Genomic DNA, 20,350 nt, shown 5'->3' with positions numbered 1-20,350 from the left:
ATATAGTAATCATTCCCTTCTTAATTTTTTATTTTTTTGTTACAAATACAAACATAAAATATCTTTACCCAAAAGTATATTGCATTTTATACACACACAAGCATAATTATGTATATTTTTTTTATGAAAGGCAACATAAATTAAAATGATTTAAACCATACAACTATAGGGTATTTTTAGTTAAAGAAATTTCATTTTATATACATTTCATATTCCAACATACCTATTTATATATTTGTAGATTTGTAGACTTGTATTGCTACCCCGAATGTCTCGCGATCGCTTATCTCTAAGTGCGGAGCATATCCTACAGTACTCTCTTGAAGTCCACCTTTCTGGAGAGCTTGAGCACCCCATGAGGCTTTGAAGACTGTAACTCCGCTGAAGTGAGAACAAAACTTCACTATTGATTCCACTATTGATTCTCTTACGAAGGAGAGCATCACACTCTCCTAGAAGGTCTACTCTGAGTTCTCTTCTTCCTTCCAACATAATCTGCAAACGTCCCCACTTTTCAGACGTAGTCTACTGAGATGCCCCGGAAAAAACCCGGTGAGAATTTTTACCTGCCAAACCCTCTATAATCTCTTTAAATCACTTCTGGCCATAATTTTCTAACGAGATACTTTTTATACATATTTCTTGTTTATATCTGTATTTAATTAATTTGTCTACCTTTTAAGATAACCATTTAAAACCTTATTTTATGAGAATATACTCAAAACTAAATAGGTATATATACCTATTAGAGCTCATTCCTCTTTTACTACATATATTCAAATATAATAAAATTCTGCTTTCCAATTCAATTATAAGCTGAATTTGAAAAATAAAATATTCTCAGCATTTTTTAGCATAAAATTAACAACATAATCATATGCTAGGTATGGCTATTCAACATCAAAATATTATTACATATGTATTTGTAAAAACATATGTTTGTATATGCGTGTAGAAAATATTTAAAACTGTAGCATAATATTATGCGATAAGATTCACCAATGCAACGGTATAAGAAAACAACACTACCACTAACAAAGAATCGAAATCGAAATCTGTTAACTAGTGGTGCCGTTTTATGTTATATACGGTAAGCAGTACCAATATAAAATACATATATAAGTAATAAAACTGTAAATGTTCAGTTTTTGAAATTATTTAAGGCCAAAGTAACATATGACACACACGAAAGCAATTTCACGTACATATAAGGGGTTAGACAAATTGTAAGCAAAAGTCGCTTAAATCGATGATTACGTAGATATTCATTAATATTTTTGACATTGTTGTTAAACACCGTTCATATAGACGAAAAATTAAAAAAGAAATTAAGAAATAGGAAAATTAAGAAATTGAATTGCAGTAGACAATTTGGAATAATTGCTTTACGCAGTACGCCATTCTTTTACGTATGACGAGTACTGCAATTGCAATTCTCCGGCAACACTACTGTTAAAGTTGAAATCTCTTTTTTTTTTATTTTTTTATTATTTTTTTTGAAATTGTTTTGTCCCGGTTTTTCTTCTTTTTTTCCGTTATTTTTGTTTTCTTTTTGATTCTTTTATTTCTACTTTACTTTTTTTTTATTATTGTTGTTTTTTTTTTTAACATTTCTTTCATTATTTTTTTTTTGTTTATAGTCTAGTAACATTTCAACAACAATAGCATTTATTGATCAACAGTGAGATCGAAAACAACGTTTTTATACCCGTACGAACGTATGTTCGAAGGGTATACTAAATTTGCCTTACCGTTTGTAACGCTAAGAAATAACGGTGTTAGATATAGACTCAAGTGTATGTTTTTGATCAGCGTCAAATTCTGAGTTGATTTAGCTTTGTCTGTCCGTCCGTCCGTCCGTCCGTCCGTCCGTCCGTCCGTCCGTCCGTCCGTCCGTCCGTCCGTCCGTCCGTCCGTCCGTCCGTCCGAACGATAACTCAAAAACTAATTGAGCTAAGTTCACCAAATTTTCACAAATGATTTATTGTAGTAAGTGCCAGAACCCTATTTAAATTGGACATGATCGGGGTACCGGTTCGGGTAGCTGTCATACAACTTCAAAATTTATTTGGCTATATCTCAGAAACTATAAAAGTTATGGTATTGAAATTTCACACAAACGAATATATTAGTAGGGCCAATATGCCCCATAAAATTCGTTGAAATTACTTGGCTCCTTCTGGTACCTGCCATACAACTTCAAAAATTATTTGGCTATATCTCAGAAACTATAAAAGCTGTGATATTGAGATTTCACACAAGTGAATATATTAGTAGGGCCAATGTGTCTGGTAAAAGTCGTTGAAATTACTTGGCTCCTTCTGGTACCTGCCATACAACTTCAAAAGTTATTTGACTATATTTCAGAAACTATTAAAGCTATGGTATTGAAATTTCACACAAACGAATATATTAGTAGGGCCAATGTGTCTCATAAAAGTCGTTGAAATTACTTGGCTCCTTCTGGTACCTGCCATACAGCTTCAAAAGTTATTTGACTATATCTCAGAAACTATAAAAGCTGTGATATTGAGATTTCACACAAGTGAGTATATTAGAAGGACCGATGTGCTTGATAAAATTCGCTAAAATTTCTTGGCTCTTTCTGGTAGCTGCCATACAACATCAATAGTAGTTTGGCACAACCAGTATTTTGAATAACACATAGTACTGAAATTTTGCATAAATTAATATGGTAATACGGCAACTTAAAGTCATAGTCTGCCCCATAGTTAGTTATGGCACATTAGTTATTCGCACATAGGATAACAAATTCGTACGGGTATCACAGAGTTGACAAGGTCAACTCTATTTTTTTTCTCGTTAAAGTAATAAATTTATTCTTGGGAGGTTAATTTCCAAAATAAAATAAAAAAAAAACAATAATTAAAGGCAAAAATAAAAGAAGTGTAATAAAGTAATAAATAAAAAAATATTTTAAAAATATTAAAAGAAATTTTAATGAACAAAAAAAACTTAAATTTCATTATAAAATATTAAAGTCTACCATTTTGATAGAACTTGGATAATAACTATAAAAATTTATTCTTTATTATAAGAAAAAATTAAATAAAAATGGCATTTTCTTTATTACAAAGAAATTTGTTAAATACTGGTGTTAAAATTTTTGAAAAAAATTTAATACCAAGTTCTGCATCAGTTGGTGTAACAAATCTTTTAAATGAAGTGGTTGAAGTAAAAAAGGTACGTTGACCTCCCAAGATATTGTACTTATTTTTGGATTATTATTACTATATTTAAGGAGTATAACAAATTAATATTGCATTTGCTTGTAATATAAGAAACTTAAAAATTCTTATATAATAATAATTTCATATTAATTCGAAAAATTTAGAAAAAAAAAAATGGAATGGTAATAGAATGAAACTTTATATATAAACTATTATATAAACTTATATATAAAACTGTTATAAAATAAATTTTAAATTTTCTTTATATTTTTTTTCCATTGTTATTTTAAAATATTTTAAATTCATTAAAATTATATAGAAATTTCTGAAGAATTCTTAAATAAAATAAAAAGTTGAAACTGGTTTTACAACATTTTATGTATACGTGCCGAAAAACATAGTCTTATATAATTAAAATTAAATATTAATTTGCATTCAAGAAATTTAAATTCAATTCTATGATGTTTTGAATAAATTTTGTATAATTTATAGATTTGTGAAAATTTATACAACTCATATACACCAATTAATTTCTACATTCTACATACACTTAATTTGAAATTTAAAGAAGTTGTGTGCACTGTGTAAATTAAGCATAATTCAATTTAGCAACAAAAAATTCTTAATTATTCATAGCACTTTTCTTTAAACAATTATTTGCACTAAATTTTTGTATACTTGTGTAAATTGAATGCTTTAAGTTTTACCAAAAATTCTTGCACATTTTTTTTTTTTTGCATAATCTTGGTGAAAATTTTAATGTTTTATACCTATTTTAGTATAACAAAAATTTAAAAGAATCATACAAACTTCAAACTTAAGCAAACTTACTTTACAATTTTTTTATTTTAAATTACAAATTACAAATAGTATTAAAAATTCTTATATAATCAAGGATAATTATATATAATATAACAAATTTATATTATACTGTTATATTAATTATTATACATTGTATATTGAAAATTTTTAAAAACCATATAAAGTGTTAGAATGACGTGATGCTTTTGATTTTAAATATTTTTTTTAATGTCCTACTTTTCTTAAGACAAACTTATATAACAATATAATTTTTATAAATTGCGGATTTTCTTTTATATTATTTTGCAAAATTTTTATATTACAAGGTAAAATATATAAGTATGTATAAAATTTTATTTAGTAATATTAAAATTAAATAATTTTTATTACCTGCATACATTTAGAAATTTTTTAATTTCAATACAATAATTTTCTGTACGAATATATATGTATAACAATTAAAACTAATTATTGTAATTTCTGATATATTGATTGTGCATTCATTTTGCATTTTTGCAATATACTTACATATAAAAATAATAACAACGCAGAATATACAAAGTTGATAACTTAATGTCAATCATATTATGTGTTTGTTTGTTTGTTTATGAATATTCTGGTCGTTTTTTTTGTTGTTTTTCTTCTTCAAACATATTGTTTTTATATTGCTTTCAATATTTTTTATATGTATATGTATGTATTTTTAAAATGAAAGAAAACAAAATGGGTGCATAATTATTCTAGCATATAGAAAAAAATATATTTTTTTTTTTTGTATTTTAAAATATAACAATATTAAATTGACGATGGCATGGTATAAAACATAATTGAATAAACAACGTATAATACTAAATTTAGAATTAAATATGTTTGAATCAATTTACTTAGTTTGAAATTAATTTAATTTTGATATCAAGTTAAAAATTTTTTTTAAGCGAATTTATAAAATTATTATTGTTTAATGTTTTACTTTCCCTTTTACTTAAAAAATGCTGTATAACAATTCGTATATCTATCCTTTTGCTCTAGCGGTTTCTTATAAATGTGTATGTGCATTTTGATATATGGATGTATGTGTATTATGTATTGGCAATAATCACTAATTTTGCAAAAGAATTCAAATGATAACAATAATAATATGTTAATATAAAGCTAATATAACAATAAAATATGAATGTGCTAATATGAATGTACTAATAATATGTTTAGTTGAATGTTAAGAAATTTATGCTATTGGAACACTTTAGTAGTGAGGGCTTAAATTATATCTCTTATAGGCAGGAGTTAAACTTCATACGATTAATTGTACGATTTAATATAACATTCGTTTTCCAAGTCTGTTATATTAAAATCTAATGATAGAACTGAAATGATCTGATAACAGACTTCGATTACACGTCAGATTTTTATTAGATTTGGATTTCATCTAAGATTTAATCTTATACAATGTATAACAGAAACCTTATACTTTTCATCGGTATTTTAAATTTTTCCTTTCTTTCTGTATGTGTAATATGTTTGTATAATTTTTATATAAATTACAATTAATAATTTAATAAAATTTTTGCCTCATATATAAAATATTAAAAATTTTTATTAAGTAAAATCTTCTTTCAATTAATCTTCTTCTCTCAGTAAATTCTTCTCTCAATTATTCCGAAGAATGTCAGTAAATATACAAACAAAATAATAATTTTTGTTTTTTGAAAAATTTAAACAGCTAAGAAAATAATTATTCGACTTAATTTTTTTTTATTAAAAAAAAATTATTTACATAATTTTGTGCCAATAAAATTGCAAAACAGTTGAGGAATTTATCTTCGATTATATTTACGAAAATATCAAATATTTGGAATTAAACGAGTTTCTTACTCATCAAAAGCATACCAATTCTCAATTACTTTGAATAATGACAATAGTATATAGAAAGAGACAAATATGAATAAGTTGTTAAAATTAATTACGACTTCTTTAATTTCATTATACATACATATGTATGTAACGTATATCAGTGTATGTATTAAAAATAATTTAATAAACAAAATACACTTAAGTACATTATTTTTAGTATTACCCTAAAAAAAACGCAATTTTATCCATTAAACACAAAAAAAAGTGGAAAATAAATAAAATATCTACTTATAGAAATATTTGACATACTCATTTACATAAATAGCATTAAAGGAATTAAAATTCGAAAAAAAAAGTAGAGAGAATTAAAATAGAGTTTTGAAAGTATAAGTACTTGTATAGTTGTATGTTGATAAATGTGTTGTTGCATATGCAAATTCGAAAGCATAAAATCTGCATAAGAAAATAGCAAACTAAAAATAAAATTAATTAAAAATAAAGTTGTATGTTTGTAGGTACATACTTACATATATACACATATTATACTAAAATAAAAATATAAAAAATAAATTTGCATAATTACACATGTATTATATAAGTATATCGTTACATAAACACGTGAATTCGCATATGTTTTCCATATATCTGTGGTTATAAGCAAAAACTGCATAAGTCGAATTTTACAATTTTTTAGTTTCAATTCAACATATTGCGTTTTTTTTGTTTTAAATAATAATTTTAATAATTTAAATTTAAATTTTGTTTTATTTTATAAATATTCTGGAAAATTTCATCAGTACCATCCCTCATATATGTAGTTCCAAAATTTCGTATAAAAATAGTAAAAATTTTTGATTTCTCAAATAAATTTTAATTTTTTCGAACACAAGTTTTCGACTTAGCATATTTTCCTTTCATACTACTTATACAAATTCAAATATTTATCTGTAAATAATTGTTTAAATTTGCATTGAAATACCAGCATTTCGTACATTAAAAAAATATAGGTAGGTTTTAATTAATTTGTTAATATTAAAATGTTGATTTACCAATGTATAATGTGATAAATTAATTTTTTTTTAGGATTACTCGTATCACAATAATATTAATGTTTATCTATACTCTTTAATGTTATAACGTTTTTCCTTCTTAAAATTTAAATATTTCGAGATTATTTTACAGTATGTAGGTTGATAATTAACAAATTATGTAAATGCGTTTTTTTGCTGAACAAAAAACTAAAATATACTACTTAATGTAGGTACTTAATAAGTAATATGATTTAAAGATTTTTCATTTGATATGATTAAAAATAATAAGTAGTTTATTAATATTTTAAAGAAAAAAATTTGTATTTAGCGATTTTTTGTATAGTAATTTATATCTGTCTCAAAGATAGTTAGTGAGAATTGATACACTACACTCTCCATCTTACATATTTCATTTAAATCCAATTTCTACTTTTTTTACCCTCGAAATACTGAATAAAACCAACTCCCCTCGTCTGACGCCAGTTTCAATTATGAGCTTCTACGTATTGGGAAAATACGTTCTACCTTTTTAGCAAGCTTGTTTTATAATGTCCTCGCGGAAGCCCCGTTTAATAAATGAAGTCCCTTGTATATGTTAATCGTAATTTCAAGCCAATTCAGATCATTTGTTCTTTTCTCAACGCAATATAATCTGAAAAAAATATTTACGTGTTAAATTTAGTGTTTCTGATTATAGCAAATTCTACTTAAAAACTGGAATTCAAAGAAACATATTTAACAATTAAACTTTTCATTAAACAATATTAGGAGACAAGTAGACTACTTTACCTTAAATTATGGCTCAAGAAAACAAATAATTCTATTTATTTTATTTTATATTTTGTGGTTAATTATTTTGCATTATTAATTTGAATAATAAATATTATAATTAGCAATATTATTTAAATTTAAAATATTTATAATTTTTAACACACATTTGTCCTCAATTCAAATCGGTGAGCGATATTTTGTGGTGATAGTACACACACGGTGTAAACAATAACAAAATAAATATAAACACAGAATTGTATAATAATAAAAAATAATAATGAACAGGAGTAGTTGAGAGTATTGTGACTGTATTTTGTTATAATATAAGTTTTGCAAATTATAAACGTGTCTTAAACCATATTATTACTGCTGTGTACTGTACTACATCAATATTAAATTGAATATCATTATTTAAATTTCTCATGTGCGTATGAAAAAAACAATTTACAAAATAAAAATAATTATTATTTTTATTTACATTTTCTTATCAAAATTTTTTATATACAGAACCATTTTTTTTTATTATTCAAATATATAAACATTTTTTTAGTATATAGAAAAAATCAAAAAAACAAAAATGAAAAAGAAAACATATTGTAGCCTTAAATAACCTATAGGTTATCAAAATATGAAAAATTATTTGTTATTTGATAAAAAGAAAAAAAAAGTGAAAACAAATAAACAAAACACGAAATCAAACATAAAATATTTTTTAAAATTAAATTTTTGTGTTTTCATTTTTATTTTCAAAATATTTAATTAATATACATATGAGAATACCTTGATGTATTTTTTGTTTTCATAAATAATAGTGTTGAATTTAAGGGCACGTATAACACTTTTTGTGTATAACACTTTATGTGTATAACACTTTATGTGTATAACACTTTATGTGTATAACACTTTATGTGTATAACACTTTATGTGTATAACACTTTATGTGTATAACACTTTAAGTATATAACACTTTATGTGTATAACATTTTTCGTGTGTAACACTTTTGATGTATAACAATTTTAAATATATCAGTCAAATTTTAAACAATAGGATCTGTAAATATAAACTAAATCAACCTAACATGTACCATTATTATAATGTTATACGAAATTTAAAATATTGAAAACAATACGCAGACGCTTTCACGTACCGTACACATTAAATAGACAAGAGTTTATTATTTTTATACTTCATATATTAGTTTTGTAATTCAAAAATGTGTTTTAGTATTAAAGTATACAAATTTTATCAACATAATATTCACATACATTGTCAACAATGCCGCCGCATGTCAATTGATAATATATTTTGTTTTTTTTTTTTTAAATGTTTATTTCCTTCTGTATAAGAAGAATAAATTTTTTTAGTAAAATAATGAAGATAAATAAGAATACACATGTTTATTTTATCTTTATGAAAAACAATAATATTGTTGAATATACTAAAAGTGTAATGTTTTCAATTTTATGTAGTTGAAAAACTTACTGAAACCATTTTTGATTGACATATCGGATGTGATTTCAATTGCTATGGAGATAATAAAAAATTACTTTGTAGCTGTACTGACTAAATAATTTAAAAAAAATGTGTCACAGATAATAGCTATTCAGTCTTAAGTTGTCGTGTCTTAGTCTCGACTTTATTCGGTAAAATTTTAGTGCAGAATAGAATTTCGAAGTAAAGCAGTACTTCAGGTCTAGGGGATATAGTAAGGCACAGCTTAATTACAAATTAGTAAATTTATAGTTTACCTTTTAATTGTACAATTTTCATATAAGATGAATTACTTCGTTTAGGATAAGAGTGCTATCCACGCGAATGATACTGCTAATCTTATTTGACTATGCAAAAGAGGGGTTGACAAAAATTGTTACACAAATTTTTCGGCAGATTAATTTAAATTTTTATGGCTAGTGTTAACGAGAGTGTTATATTTTCAGCATACAATAAGGAACACATGTTACATGTAACTCAATAGAACGCTTTAATATAAGAAATTTTATTCTTTAACAATTTTTCATTCATATTTGAACAATATTAATTAGAAATAAATAGAAAATTTTATCATACTTAATACAATTTACAATTTCCATACTATTCCAATTATAATTTACAATTTTTGTATAATTGACAATAATAAGCATAATCGCAAATAATCTCGAAAATGCAATAATTAAAATGAGGTCAATAATTTTTATTGTTCAGAGAATGAAAAAGAAAAGTTGTGTTTTTTTTTTTGCAATTTGTTTTTGAAAAAGTAAAAATTGCATGCAGAATAAATGCAGCATACGTGATAAAAAGCATGCAAAAAATTTTTTTCTCTAACTTGTAACAGATAACATGTAAACAGATAACTCTTTAACAGAATGAAATTGAAAAATAATAAAAAAAAAAAAAACAAAAACATTTCTAAAATTAAAATGTAAACAAGATTTCTCAAAAGGAAGGATTATTCTTGAAAAAAACACATACGTAAATTTTAAATAGAAAGCAGGGCAGGTAAAATGTTGGGTGGAAGAATGAATAACAGGTTATAAGTTGATAAAATTTCTATACATATATAACATACATATACGAGTATAAGGTTTTATAAGAGGAAAGAGTTAATTATCGTTAATTACTTTAACTAATTTCATGCCAGTTATACCTAACAAACAAAAACTTACCACTCCATTCCAGTAATTAATGCAAAATTTAGTGAGTATGTTTTGTAGATGCAAGTAAGAAATGGCGACATAATTGAGATTTACCGGTAGTCTTATAGTATCCTTTCTCTAATAATTCCATAATCCGAATAATATTCATATCAGAAAGCGACAAATTTATATTGGTTTTAGCCAGAAAAACATATCGTATTTTTTTCGGTATAAGATTTCGGCCTTTAGCCGAAAAGAGATTATAATTTTATTTAATATACATTTTTTTAGATTTTCCATTAACTTGCTTAAAAATGTGTACTTGTGTACCAAAATTGATGTACGAATTCAAACTTTCGCCAAAAATTAATAGAAAGCTCACCTCTTTTTTTTTCAATTCGAACAAATCGAATTCTACAAATTTTGATTTAGATATACTAAATATACTAGATAATTAATTCTTTTATGGGAAAAAATTTTGAATTTTACGGGAAACTTCGGAATTTTCATAAAATCGTAAATTAGAATAAAAATCGTTATAAAAAAGAATAACAGAATAACATTTCGGACAAGGAACAAGTCAAAATCAGATTAGCTACCTGATTCTAAATGCTAGTATTGCAATAGGATTTAATTTTAGAGGCATGAAATTTTGTAGTTATATAAAATAGTCACTAGATATTAGATAAAATTAAAAATTACTAAAATAATTTTGCAAATTTTTATCAACAGCTAACAATTGTTTTTCTGCTACATATTGTGTAATTTGAGTTCATTCAACTTATTTTCAATGATAATATAATTAATTTATTTATTATTATATTTTGCTTTTTATAATTATTTTTTGTAAAAAAAAAAAATAATAATTAAAGTAAACAATTAAAATTTGTTTATATAGTTTTTTATTGTTTTTATAAATAATTCTTGTGTACGTGACATTTAAACTTATATGATGACTAAGTATGCTCATCAGAGAGACTTTTGATCAATAAGCCAGCCAGTCAGACATTTAAAAACAGAAATCCTTTCGGATTACAATACTTTCTGTTTCAATTACAAATTATTTTCGTTTTCAACTTATTTTTCTAAAACACATGCTTATATATAAAATAACCTTGATTCACTTACTGAATTAATTATAATGTCTAGCTTATCAACAAAATATTCACAATATTTTTTTTTTGTTTACAACTTGTTTTTTTTTTTCGAATTTATTTTTATATTTTTTTTTCAATATTGTATTTTTTAATCAAAAGAATCTGATTATTGGCTTGTGTTTCATATTATTGCCATTTTATATGCAAATTTTCTTGTTTCAAAAAAACCAAAAACAAAAAAAAAAGGAGGAAGTTTTTGAAGACAAAACTAAAACAAAATTGAATTTAAATCAAGATGAATAAAAATTTTATATTGCTATTGGTAACAATTAATAAAAAAGAATTAAAAATTTTAATTATTATGCAGAAACAAAGAAAAGTTTAGAAATAAATTTAAATTAAATAAATGGTTTGCAAAACAGCAATTTTCTATTTTCCAAACGATCTTCTACCTAAATTTTTTCTCAATAATATACCGTAATTTTTTCTCTTATTTTCAAATTATGCTATTCTCAATAACATAATATGTACCTCTCAAATAAATAATATACCTCTCAAATTATGAGATCTTTTCAATTATAATTGCATACTTTTAGGCCGATCAAAAATAATTTTCTCCAGTTCGACGGTTAATTTGATGAGTTAAGATAAACAATTACATTTTGCGATATAGAACTATATTTACAGTTAGTATTTTGTTTTTATAGAAACTTGCAAATTCGGGAAAATTATGAGCCAAAAATTGAAATCTGCTGACCTGTAAAGCGTGGGAGCTGAAATAAATTTTGTTCCCACAAAATAAACCGTTTATTAATTTTTTAAAATTCTTTGATACAAATTGGTTGTAAATTAATTAATTTGTTGCAAGGGGCGGCTCCGCTGAAGGTAAAAATTTTGCGCTGAAAAGAAAACGTTTCTTGTTATTGTCCATTATTGTATTTTTCTCTTAAAGAACGTAGAAGATTTTTGAATTGGCTGAACGGATGAACTGATATAATAAGTCAATAATCAAATCTGTCTTGAAATTTCGTTGGCATATTTTCAAATATGCTAAAAATACCTCTTTTTGGTCATGTTATTAATACTCGTAACAAATAAATTCAGAAATAAGCGCATAGCCAGTTTGTTTCACTTTATTATTCCGAAATTATGCAAGTTTTTTTTTCAATATTTCAATTAAATTTAAAAATTTGTTTTTTGTTTTTCCCTTATTTTACATTATTTCAACTGTTATTTTTATAAACTGTTGTTATTTTTCATACAAAATAACTTTATCTTTCAACCACGCGAATTAAAAATTTAAAGAAAAAAAATTAAAATCATGTAGCGAGTTTTTTTTTTTTTTTGTATTTTTGTTTTTTCGAAAAAAAATACATGAACAAAATGAAAGAAAACTAAAAAATTCAACTGTTTTTTTTTTTTTTAATTTTTTTTTTAAAGTTCAATGAAACCTAATTGGGTGCCATGAGATTATTAACAAAAAAGAAAAAAAAAATTCAACATACCACCACACCACATTATCCAATTAATATGGTGTATACATAGAATATTTTACTCGTTTGAACGCTACTAGTATACGAGTATAATTATAATAATTTTATGCTGCCCATATTTAATGTGTACAACATTGCATTACGTCATCGTTTGCATAGTAAAATTCAATTTTTCATTGGTTCAATATTTAAAAATATATAATTTAAAGTTTTCAATTGTTATTATTTAAAAAAAAAATCTATTGTTTAAAAGAAGGTAAACAAGGGTATTAGAATTGAAAAGTATAACAGTTTATACGTACAGAATGTTTTAGAAAATTTTGGATAATCTTTGAGGCTCTTGTGATTCTCGTTTTTAAGAAATTCTCGTCAAAATAGGCAAATATGATGTCAGACGCATGAACTTGCTCTTTAAGAAAATTTAATTTTACTATAGCCAGAGTTTTAATTCTAGTGTAGCCAACTTGTTTAGTGTACGAGTATATTATCAATACATTTTATTAAATTTTCCAACTTAAAACTTTTACTCAGTGAATTTGGAATACTTCGCCATCATAAATTTTTTAAATTAATCTTCCTTTTATGCAAGTTATTATCAATATAAATTTTAATAAGGCACAATTCTGCGTTTGTAAGGTAACGGTGGCTCTTCTTCTATTACTAATTCTAATTCACCACGGTTTAATGAGTATTCGGTCAAAATTTAGTTCAGATATGAACCTATATTTTAAAATGAGTTTCAAAAGTATAATCAAATTTTTTTTTTTTTTATTTAGGCAGCTTTCCCTTAAAACCACATAGAAACACAATTGTGTTTTTATCAAAAGTATGATGAAATATGAATTGTTCTTTAATTACACCATATTTTCAACATTTTATAGAAAAGCTATTTTAGCTATTTAAAAAAATTATTTTTAATTTTGTTGAAATTTTTCAAACATTCTGTAAGCATTTTTAAAAATGTTATTTATTTGAATTCAACCTTAAGTTCATTTTAATAATACAATCTAATTGCATTACAATTTTGTCAGATTATGTAGGCAAATGAAAATCCCTGCGGCTTTTGGTAATGCAATTTTCTTTTTCTTTTGGTAATGCAATAATATTTCGACGATTTTATGGATTTCTAATATCTTAAATATAGAAGTAAATAATATCTTAGGTGTATTGTTGTGAATTTAATAACATATAATCTTAATTTGAAAGTTTCAAGTATTTTATGAGATTAAATAGATTATTACACTTAAAATTTATTCATAATTTTCAAGTTTATTTAAATTATGTCTATACGCTCAAATCAGCACTCCTAAATCTTAAATATTCTTAATTTTAGTCTAGAATTGAATTTGTGTAAAGTAAACGTAATCCTTATTTATAATATTGAGTATTTTGGGCGTTTTATTAATTTTGAAACCCCTTGAATTCGTAGTTTATTAATTTATTGCAATTAAATATTTCATTCATGCTTGACTTGAATGCTTGCTTTTTTAACATTTTATTATTTAAAAGTAATAACAGCATCAGTACTTGTACATGATGATTAATATTCAGCAATATTCTGGTAACAATATATTGTCCAGAGCGATTGTCAAATACTTCTTCTATGTGTTCTTTCATTACAAAATTCCGCCTATATTTTTTACTTGCTATGCTATTATGCTGTTTTCTATAGATATTTCTCATATTATTAGAATATCTGAACTTAATATTGTGAACAGATTTAAAATTTCCAATATTGACCACATATTTTGGATGTTGGTCTTTTATACTGAAATTATGTTTTTTGTATAATGAAATGCTAAACCATCAAAAGCTATACAAGACTTTGGAATCTGAATTTAATACAAGCAACTCAACTTCTAAATTGGAGCAAATCTTAATTCGGCAATTACAATCTCTTAAGCATTATTTGAAAATTTCTTAAATTTACAATATGTTCGTTCCAGAATTTTATTGCCTCTTCAAGAGAAGACTCTTTTTCAATAGTGTTAAATACTTTTCAAATCGTTTTATCTACAACAAGAAATAGAATATTGTATTTCAACCTTCAATATTTTGCTAAATTCAAAATATTTTTTAAATAAAAAAAAATTTAAATTTTGTATAGCAGCCCAAGATTATTTAAACTCTAAAAAAACAATATAAGAGACCGTTATGAGAAATCAAAATTTTACACAAAATAACAAAAACTATTGAAATTTTGTATTGGAGAACAAAAATATTGGAGCACAAAAACCTTGAAAAATTTTTCTTAAAAATTTAAAATCACAAAAAAAAATAATAAAAACCAAAAAAATTTTTTTTTTTGTGGACAACAAAATTTCATCACGTTCTCCATTTTTTATATGTATGCACGAGTCTCAATCTTATACTATATAGAATGGACACATTTATGTGTATATATGGATTAAAAGAAAGCTATACACAATATCAATGCTATCACTGTAGCAGCTTAATTAAGGCGATGTTGCTGGTGTTGTAAAAAAAAAAAAAAACCGGCTTTTCAAAACAACAAATTGTTTTTTTTTAGTTTTGATTATCAAAAACAGACTTTGAATTCTTTTTAGTAAATTTGAAAGTAAATTGATAATATTTTTATGTAAATTAATTAAGTATATTTAAAAATATCTATACATATATATTTTATTATTATATAAATTAACTATAAATAAATAAAATTTTAATTTTAAAACGGAAGAATACAAAAATTTTTAATACAAAATTTTTTTATATTTTCATTTTAGGTACATACACTTTCAATATCAGGTTCGAGATCAAATATACAATTACCACAAAAACCATTTTCATCTGTTATACCAAATATTATAACAACAACAAATACAACAAAACATACTAAAAAAATACCAAGTGTATGTAATGGAAATTTTTGTTTATTAAATAGACAACAATCGAGACATTTAAATTCAAGAGATTATTCTTTATCAAAGAAATCATCAAAAGAAAAATTGGAACATGAATATGATAGTGATTCAGATTCAGATAATGATGAAGTATATGAAAAGAATCATCCAAAAGGGAAACAAAGGGTAAATGATCGTAATTAATAAATTTTTTTTTTGTTAATATTGGAATGAACACACAATTTGTACATATGTATGCGCCTCAGTAGAATATTTCTTTGTTAATTAATATTTTAATTCTGATTTAATTAATTGGAAAGAAAGTCCATTATATGCATAGTAATTTTCTTTGTATTTTATAAAATATCACTTGAGATTCTCTTGCTTTTCATTTTAAAACATAGATGTCTCTTTATTCTATTGTCTGCGTTTTAAATATTATTTAGTAATTTTTTGTAGTCAGATTTGAAGCGTTCAGTACATTAATGGTCATCAAATATTTTTGCAAAAAATTAGTTCTTATGCTCAATAGAGCTGTAATGGCCTTAAAGAATTGTTCTATGTTTATTTTCAAAATACTTAGTTCACTGTTCTCTTCACTCTATTTTAAAATAATTTCGTTTTTGTCTTTTAAAAATTTTCTTAAAAATTATATACTCGTATTTCAATTGCAGTTTACTCGAAATGTCATTTTTGTTAGTAGGCCACTAATTTCCTGAGCGCCTCATTTATGAATTCAATATTAATAATTTAAAAAATAGACGCATGAATCTAAAAAAATATTAACTAACTGAATTTCAATTTTTTTATTAGATAACACCTTTAATTTTTCATCGACATTATAAAAAATTAATATAACTTAAAAAAATAACCTTGTACCCTATAGATTATAATAATATGGTATTATGATTTTATTTTTAATCTATACAATTAATTTGCATATTTTCATATACATATGTACATACATATGTTGTATATATAATTGTATAAAAAAATATTCAAAAGATTTCAAGCATTTACTGTGATAATCTTATATGCTTGTATGTATGTATGATTTTATAAATTGAATTTATTAATTTTTTTAATTTTTTTTATGTATAACTCAGATACATAAGAGTTTTATTTATAATATAGAGTTATGATTGTATTAAAAAAGAAAGTTTTAATTTTTTTTTACGTAGTATAACAGTTTTTAAATATGAAATATGAAAAATTCTGTTAATATGCCCAAAATGTCAATTTATGCCCAAAAATTATAGAATTGCGGATATAATTTGTCGTTAATAAAATTATATTTCCAATTACTACGAATATTGGTCATCTGGCAAGCTATAGACTTTAATTTCGATTAAAATTATTTGAATTATTCTTCATATTTTTACGTTTTAACTACTAAAATTGGATTTTATTTTTATATATTTAGTAAATAAGTACAAAATTCTTATATTTTCTGTAAAGAAATTTTTTTGGGCCTTAAATTACTCTATAATTTTTATTTATTTGCTACTAATTTCTTTTGCTTATTCAAAATTTCTTACTCATTTCTAGGTAGTAGGTGAAATTATATATGAAATGATCAAGCACCTTGTATTCGTTTAATGTGTTTTAAAATAACATTATAGGGAGCCAATTAAAATTTTTTAATTAAAAATTTTGTGAGTTAAACTGAGAAATGCCAACGAAATTGTTATATTATGTAGACAATTAATAGAATTGTCGAGAATATTTAGCTGTAAATTAGGACCCATGGAAATTTTAGTCAGTAAAAATTTCTCATCAAAGTTATAAATAAATTTTTTTTTTTAAATTTTCAAAATTTTAAAGGCAAATTTAGAAATTATTTTAATAAACGCACCACTTAAATTTAAAGTGAGTTTCTTTACATAATTATTTAGATTGGTCTAGAACAGTTCATACAACACATTTAATTAAAATAGTTTATATTATAAAACAAAATGTTTTCTTGAATTTTAACTAATTTTAATTTAAATAATTTGTTTTTTTATATTTTAGGGTGATTCCGAATTTTGGCGTCGTAAAATGAGAACATTACATGGTATTTTAGACATTAATAATGATGGTGTTATATCATTCGATGATTTTATGTTATTAACCCGGAAATTTACTGATTTAGGTCATTTAGGACCAAATACTTCAACTGAATTTCTTGAAGTTATGAAGGTAAGAATATTTTTTACAGGATATTTATACCAAAATTATTGATCTAAGGTCAAATTGAATGTTTTAACACTCAATAATAAAATTTTAATTATTGATTCAATTGATTTTTTGATATACAATAAAATTTTTTTGCCCTAATATTGTTAGGAAATATTAAAATTTATTTAAAAAGTTTAATTCTTTTTTTTTTGCTTTCTAGAAAACATGGGAAGATCAATGGGGTGAAATAACACCATATAATTTAGTAACAGCTGAACAATTTTTAACTGATATGCATCATGCCTTAAATGATAAAGATTTAGTTAAAAATATTGGTAAATTTTTACCATATTTCTTTAAGGTAATTAAAAAAAAAAAAAAATAATAAATTACATTCTTTTTCATATTTACGATATTAATGTTGAATATTTTTTTTGTAATATTTTTTTAGGCAGTTGATATAGATCGTTCTGGTTATTTAGATCTTCATCAATTTAAATTATTTTTTAATTGTTTGGGATTAACTGATGAAGATGCTGCTGTTTCATTTGCTGTGATAGATAAAAATGGAGATGGTAAATTAACTCTAAAAGAGTTTGTTAAATTAGGAAAAGAATATTTCCTTACTGAAGATGAAAGACGAGTATCGAGAATGTTTTGGGGACCATTAATTAATCATTAGGTTAAGTTTTAAAAAATAAGAGATCAATATTATAAATAAATAATAAAAGCAAATAAAATGTAAAAGATGGAAGACTTAAAAAATGAAGAAAAACAAAAAAAAAAATTACATTTATTCTAATGTATAAATTTGAATTTTTTTTTGGGCTCAAAATTTTAAAATTAATTTATATTAATATTATAATTTTATAACTATATTTTGGACGAATCAAAATTAAAATTTTATAAAAATTATTATAATTAATTTTTTTTTAGTAGATGTATTCAAAAATAAAACTTATTTCTAATTTTAAGAGAGATGGTTTCCAAAATGAATATTAGACCGATGTATAACACTTATATACAAAAACATTTTTTTATATTATATATATATACAAGTATATTTAAAATAGTTTTATATATAAATATTATTTAATTTCTTTTTTTTTTTTTGAATAAAAGTTTAATAAACTTTAATTGAAATTTTTTTAATTTCTATGGTTGATAGCAAAAGATTTTTAAATTAACTCCTAAATATTACTAAGATCATTTGTTATACCACAAATTTTATATTGCATTATTTGTTCTATAAATATTTCATTATACTGGCAATTTTATTTAAATTTAGATTTTTGGAATTTAACATGAAACAAAGAATCTGTAAATATCCTACTTATATTGTTGTGTCTAATTAAATTTTGAACTCAATCACTTATTTATTCTCTTAGATGCAACATTTTGAGTTGATGTTACATTATTTAAGTTCAAATATTTTTCAGAAAATTTCAAATACTTTCGAATAATGTGCCATTAACTTAAATGATATATCGTTAAATATTATTAAGGGTGATTATTTTTAATTTTTTGTTAGGATGATGATGCATATTTTATATTATAGAAAATTATATAAATTTAATATTTTATTAATGAAATATTCCTAAGATTAGTAAGATGTTAATGTTCTTTAAGTAGAGAACTGTTATATATTATTAGACACATATATTTATATATTTATATTATATATTTGGTTCTTTCAATTATGAAAGAACCAAATATATAATATCATATATTATCACATATATTATATATTTGGTTCTTTCAATTATGGAATTTGGTCATAGTTCTAATTGTATTTCTACTGTAATTCTAAAATTTTTGCTATAATACTTTTTGATCTCTAGTTTATACCTTTACTATTCAAATTTTACTCCATTTCTAGTTTATATAACATCCAGTTACTCAAATCTAACAAACAGAAATAATTGAAATCTAATAAAAATTCAAAATTTCTAATGAATTCAAAATTTTCTAATTTTCTGGAAATAAAATTAATTTCGAAATTTCAAACTATATGCCGCAAACAGAAATATTTTTCAATAAAATCTCTTTAGTTCAAGTGATTCAATTAACAGAATGTGGGTAAATGAAAATACCCGACAATTTTTATGAAATTTTATTTTATTACAAGAAGTAAACAATAAATTAAACTTACAACAAGAGAAATTGCATAAGAAATCTATAAAACACATACATTAATACACAGATAATTTATTTTAAAATTTTAAGTTAAATTTTTTTTCACTCATTTGATTTAAGAGAAAAGTAAAATTTTTATTTGGAGTAGTGCAAAACTGTAAAGAGAATATTATTCAATTAAACATTCAATTCTTCTATTATCTTTTAGATGTCGCTATAATTAATATAATATTGTTTAATAGGTAAAATTTTACAATATTTGTGGAATTTAAAAAAATCTATATTTTTCACTAAAAGATGTCACAAACAATTTTAAAATATTTC

General features: G+C 23.3%; 1 protein-coding gene across 1 annotated transcript; it reads left to right on the top strand.

The window, feature by feature from the left end:
- Window positions 1-2,829: 2,829 nt before the first annotated feature.
- Window positions 2,830-19,007, top strand: LOC129618418 (sarcoplasmic calcium-binding protein). The gene is made up of 5 exons (XM_055533153.1): window positions 2,830-3,204; window positions 15,614-15,916; window positions 17,744-17,911; window positions 18,111-18,251; window positions 18,342-19,007. The coding sequence occupies exons 1-5, from the start codon at window positions 3,076-3,078 to the stop codon at window positions 18,570-18,572; spliced, it is 972 nt and encodes a 323-aa protein (XP_055389128.1). The 5' UTR covers window positions 2,830-3,075; the 3' UTR covers window positions 18,573-19,007.
- The last annotated feature ends 1,343 nt before the right edge of the window (window positions 19,008-20,350 follow it).

This window comes from Condylostylus longicornis, unplaced genomic scaffold, assembly GCF_029603195.1.
Source record: "Condylostylus longicornis isolate FDR11 unplaced genomic scaffold, ASM2960319v2 ptg000006l, whole genome shotgun sequence".
Lineage (NCBI taxonomy): Eukaryota > Metazoa > Arthropoda > Insecta > Diptera > Dolichopodidae > Condylostylus > Condylostylus longicornis.
Note: the sequence above shows the minus strand (reverse complement) of the source record. Positions and strands in the feature narration are given on the sequence as shown.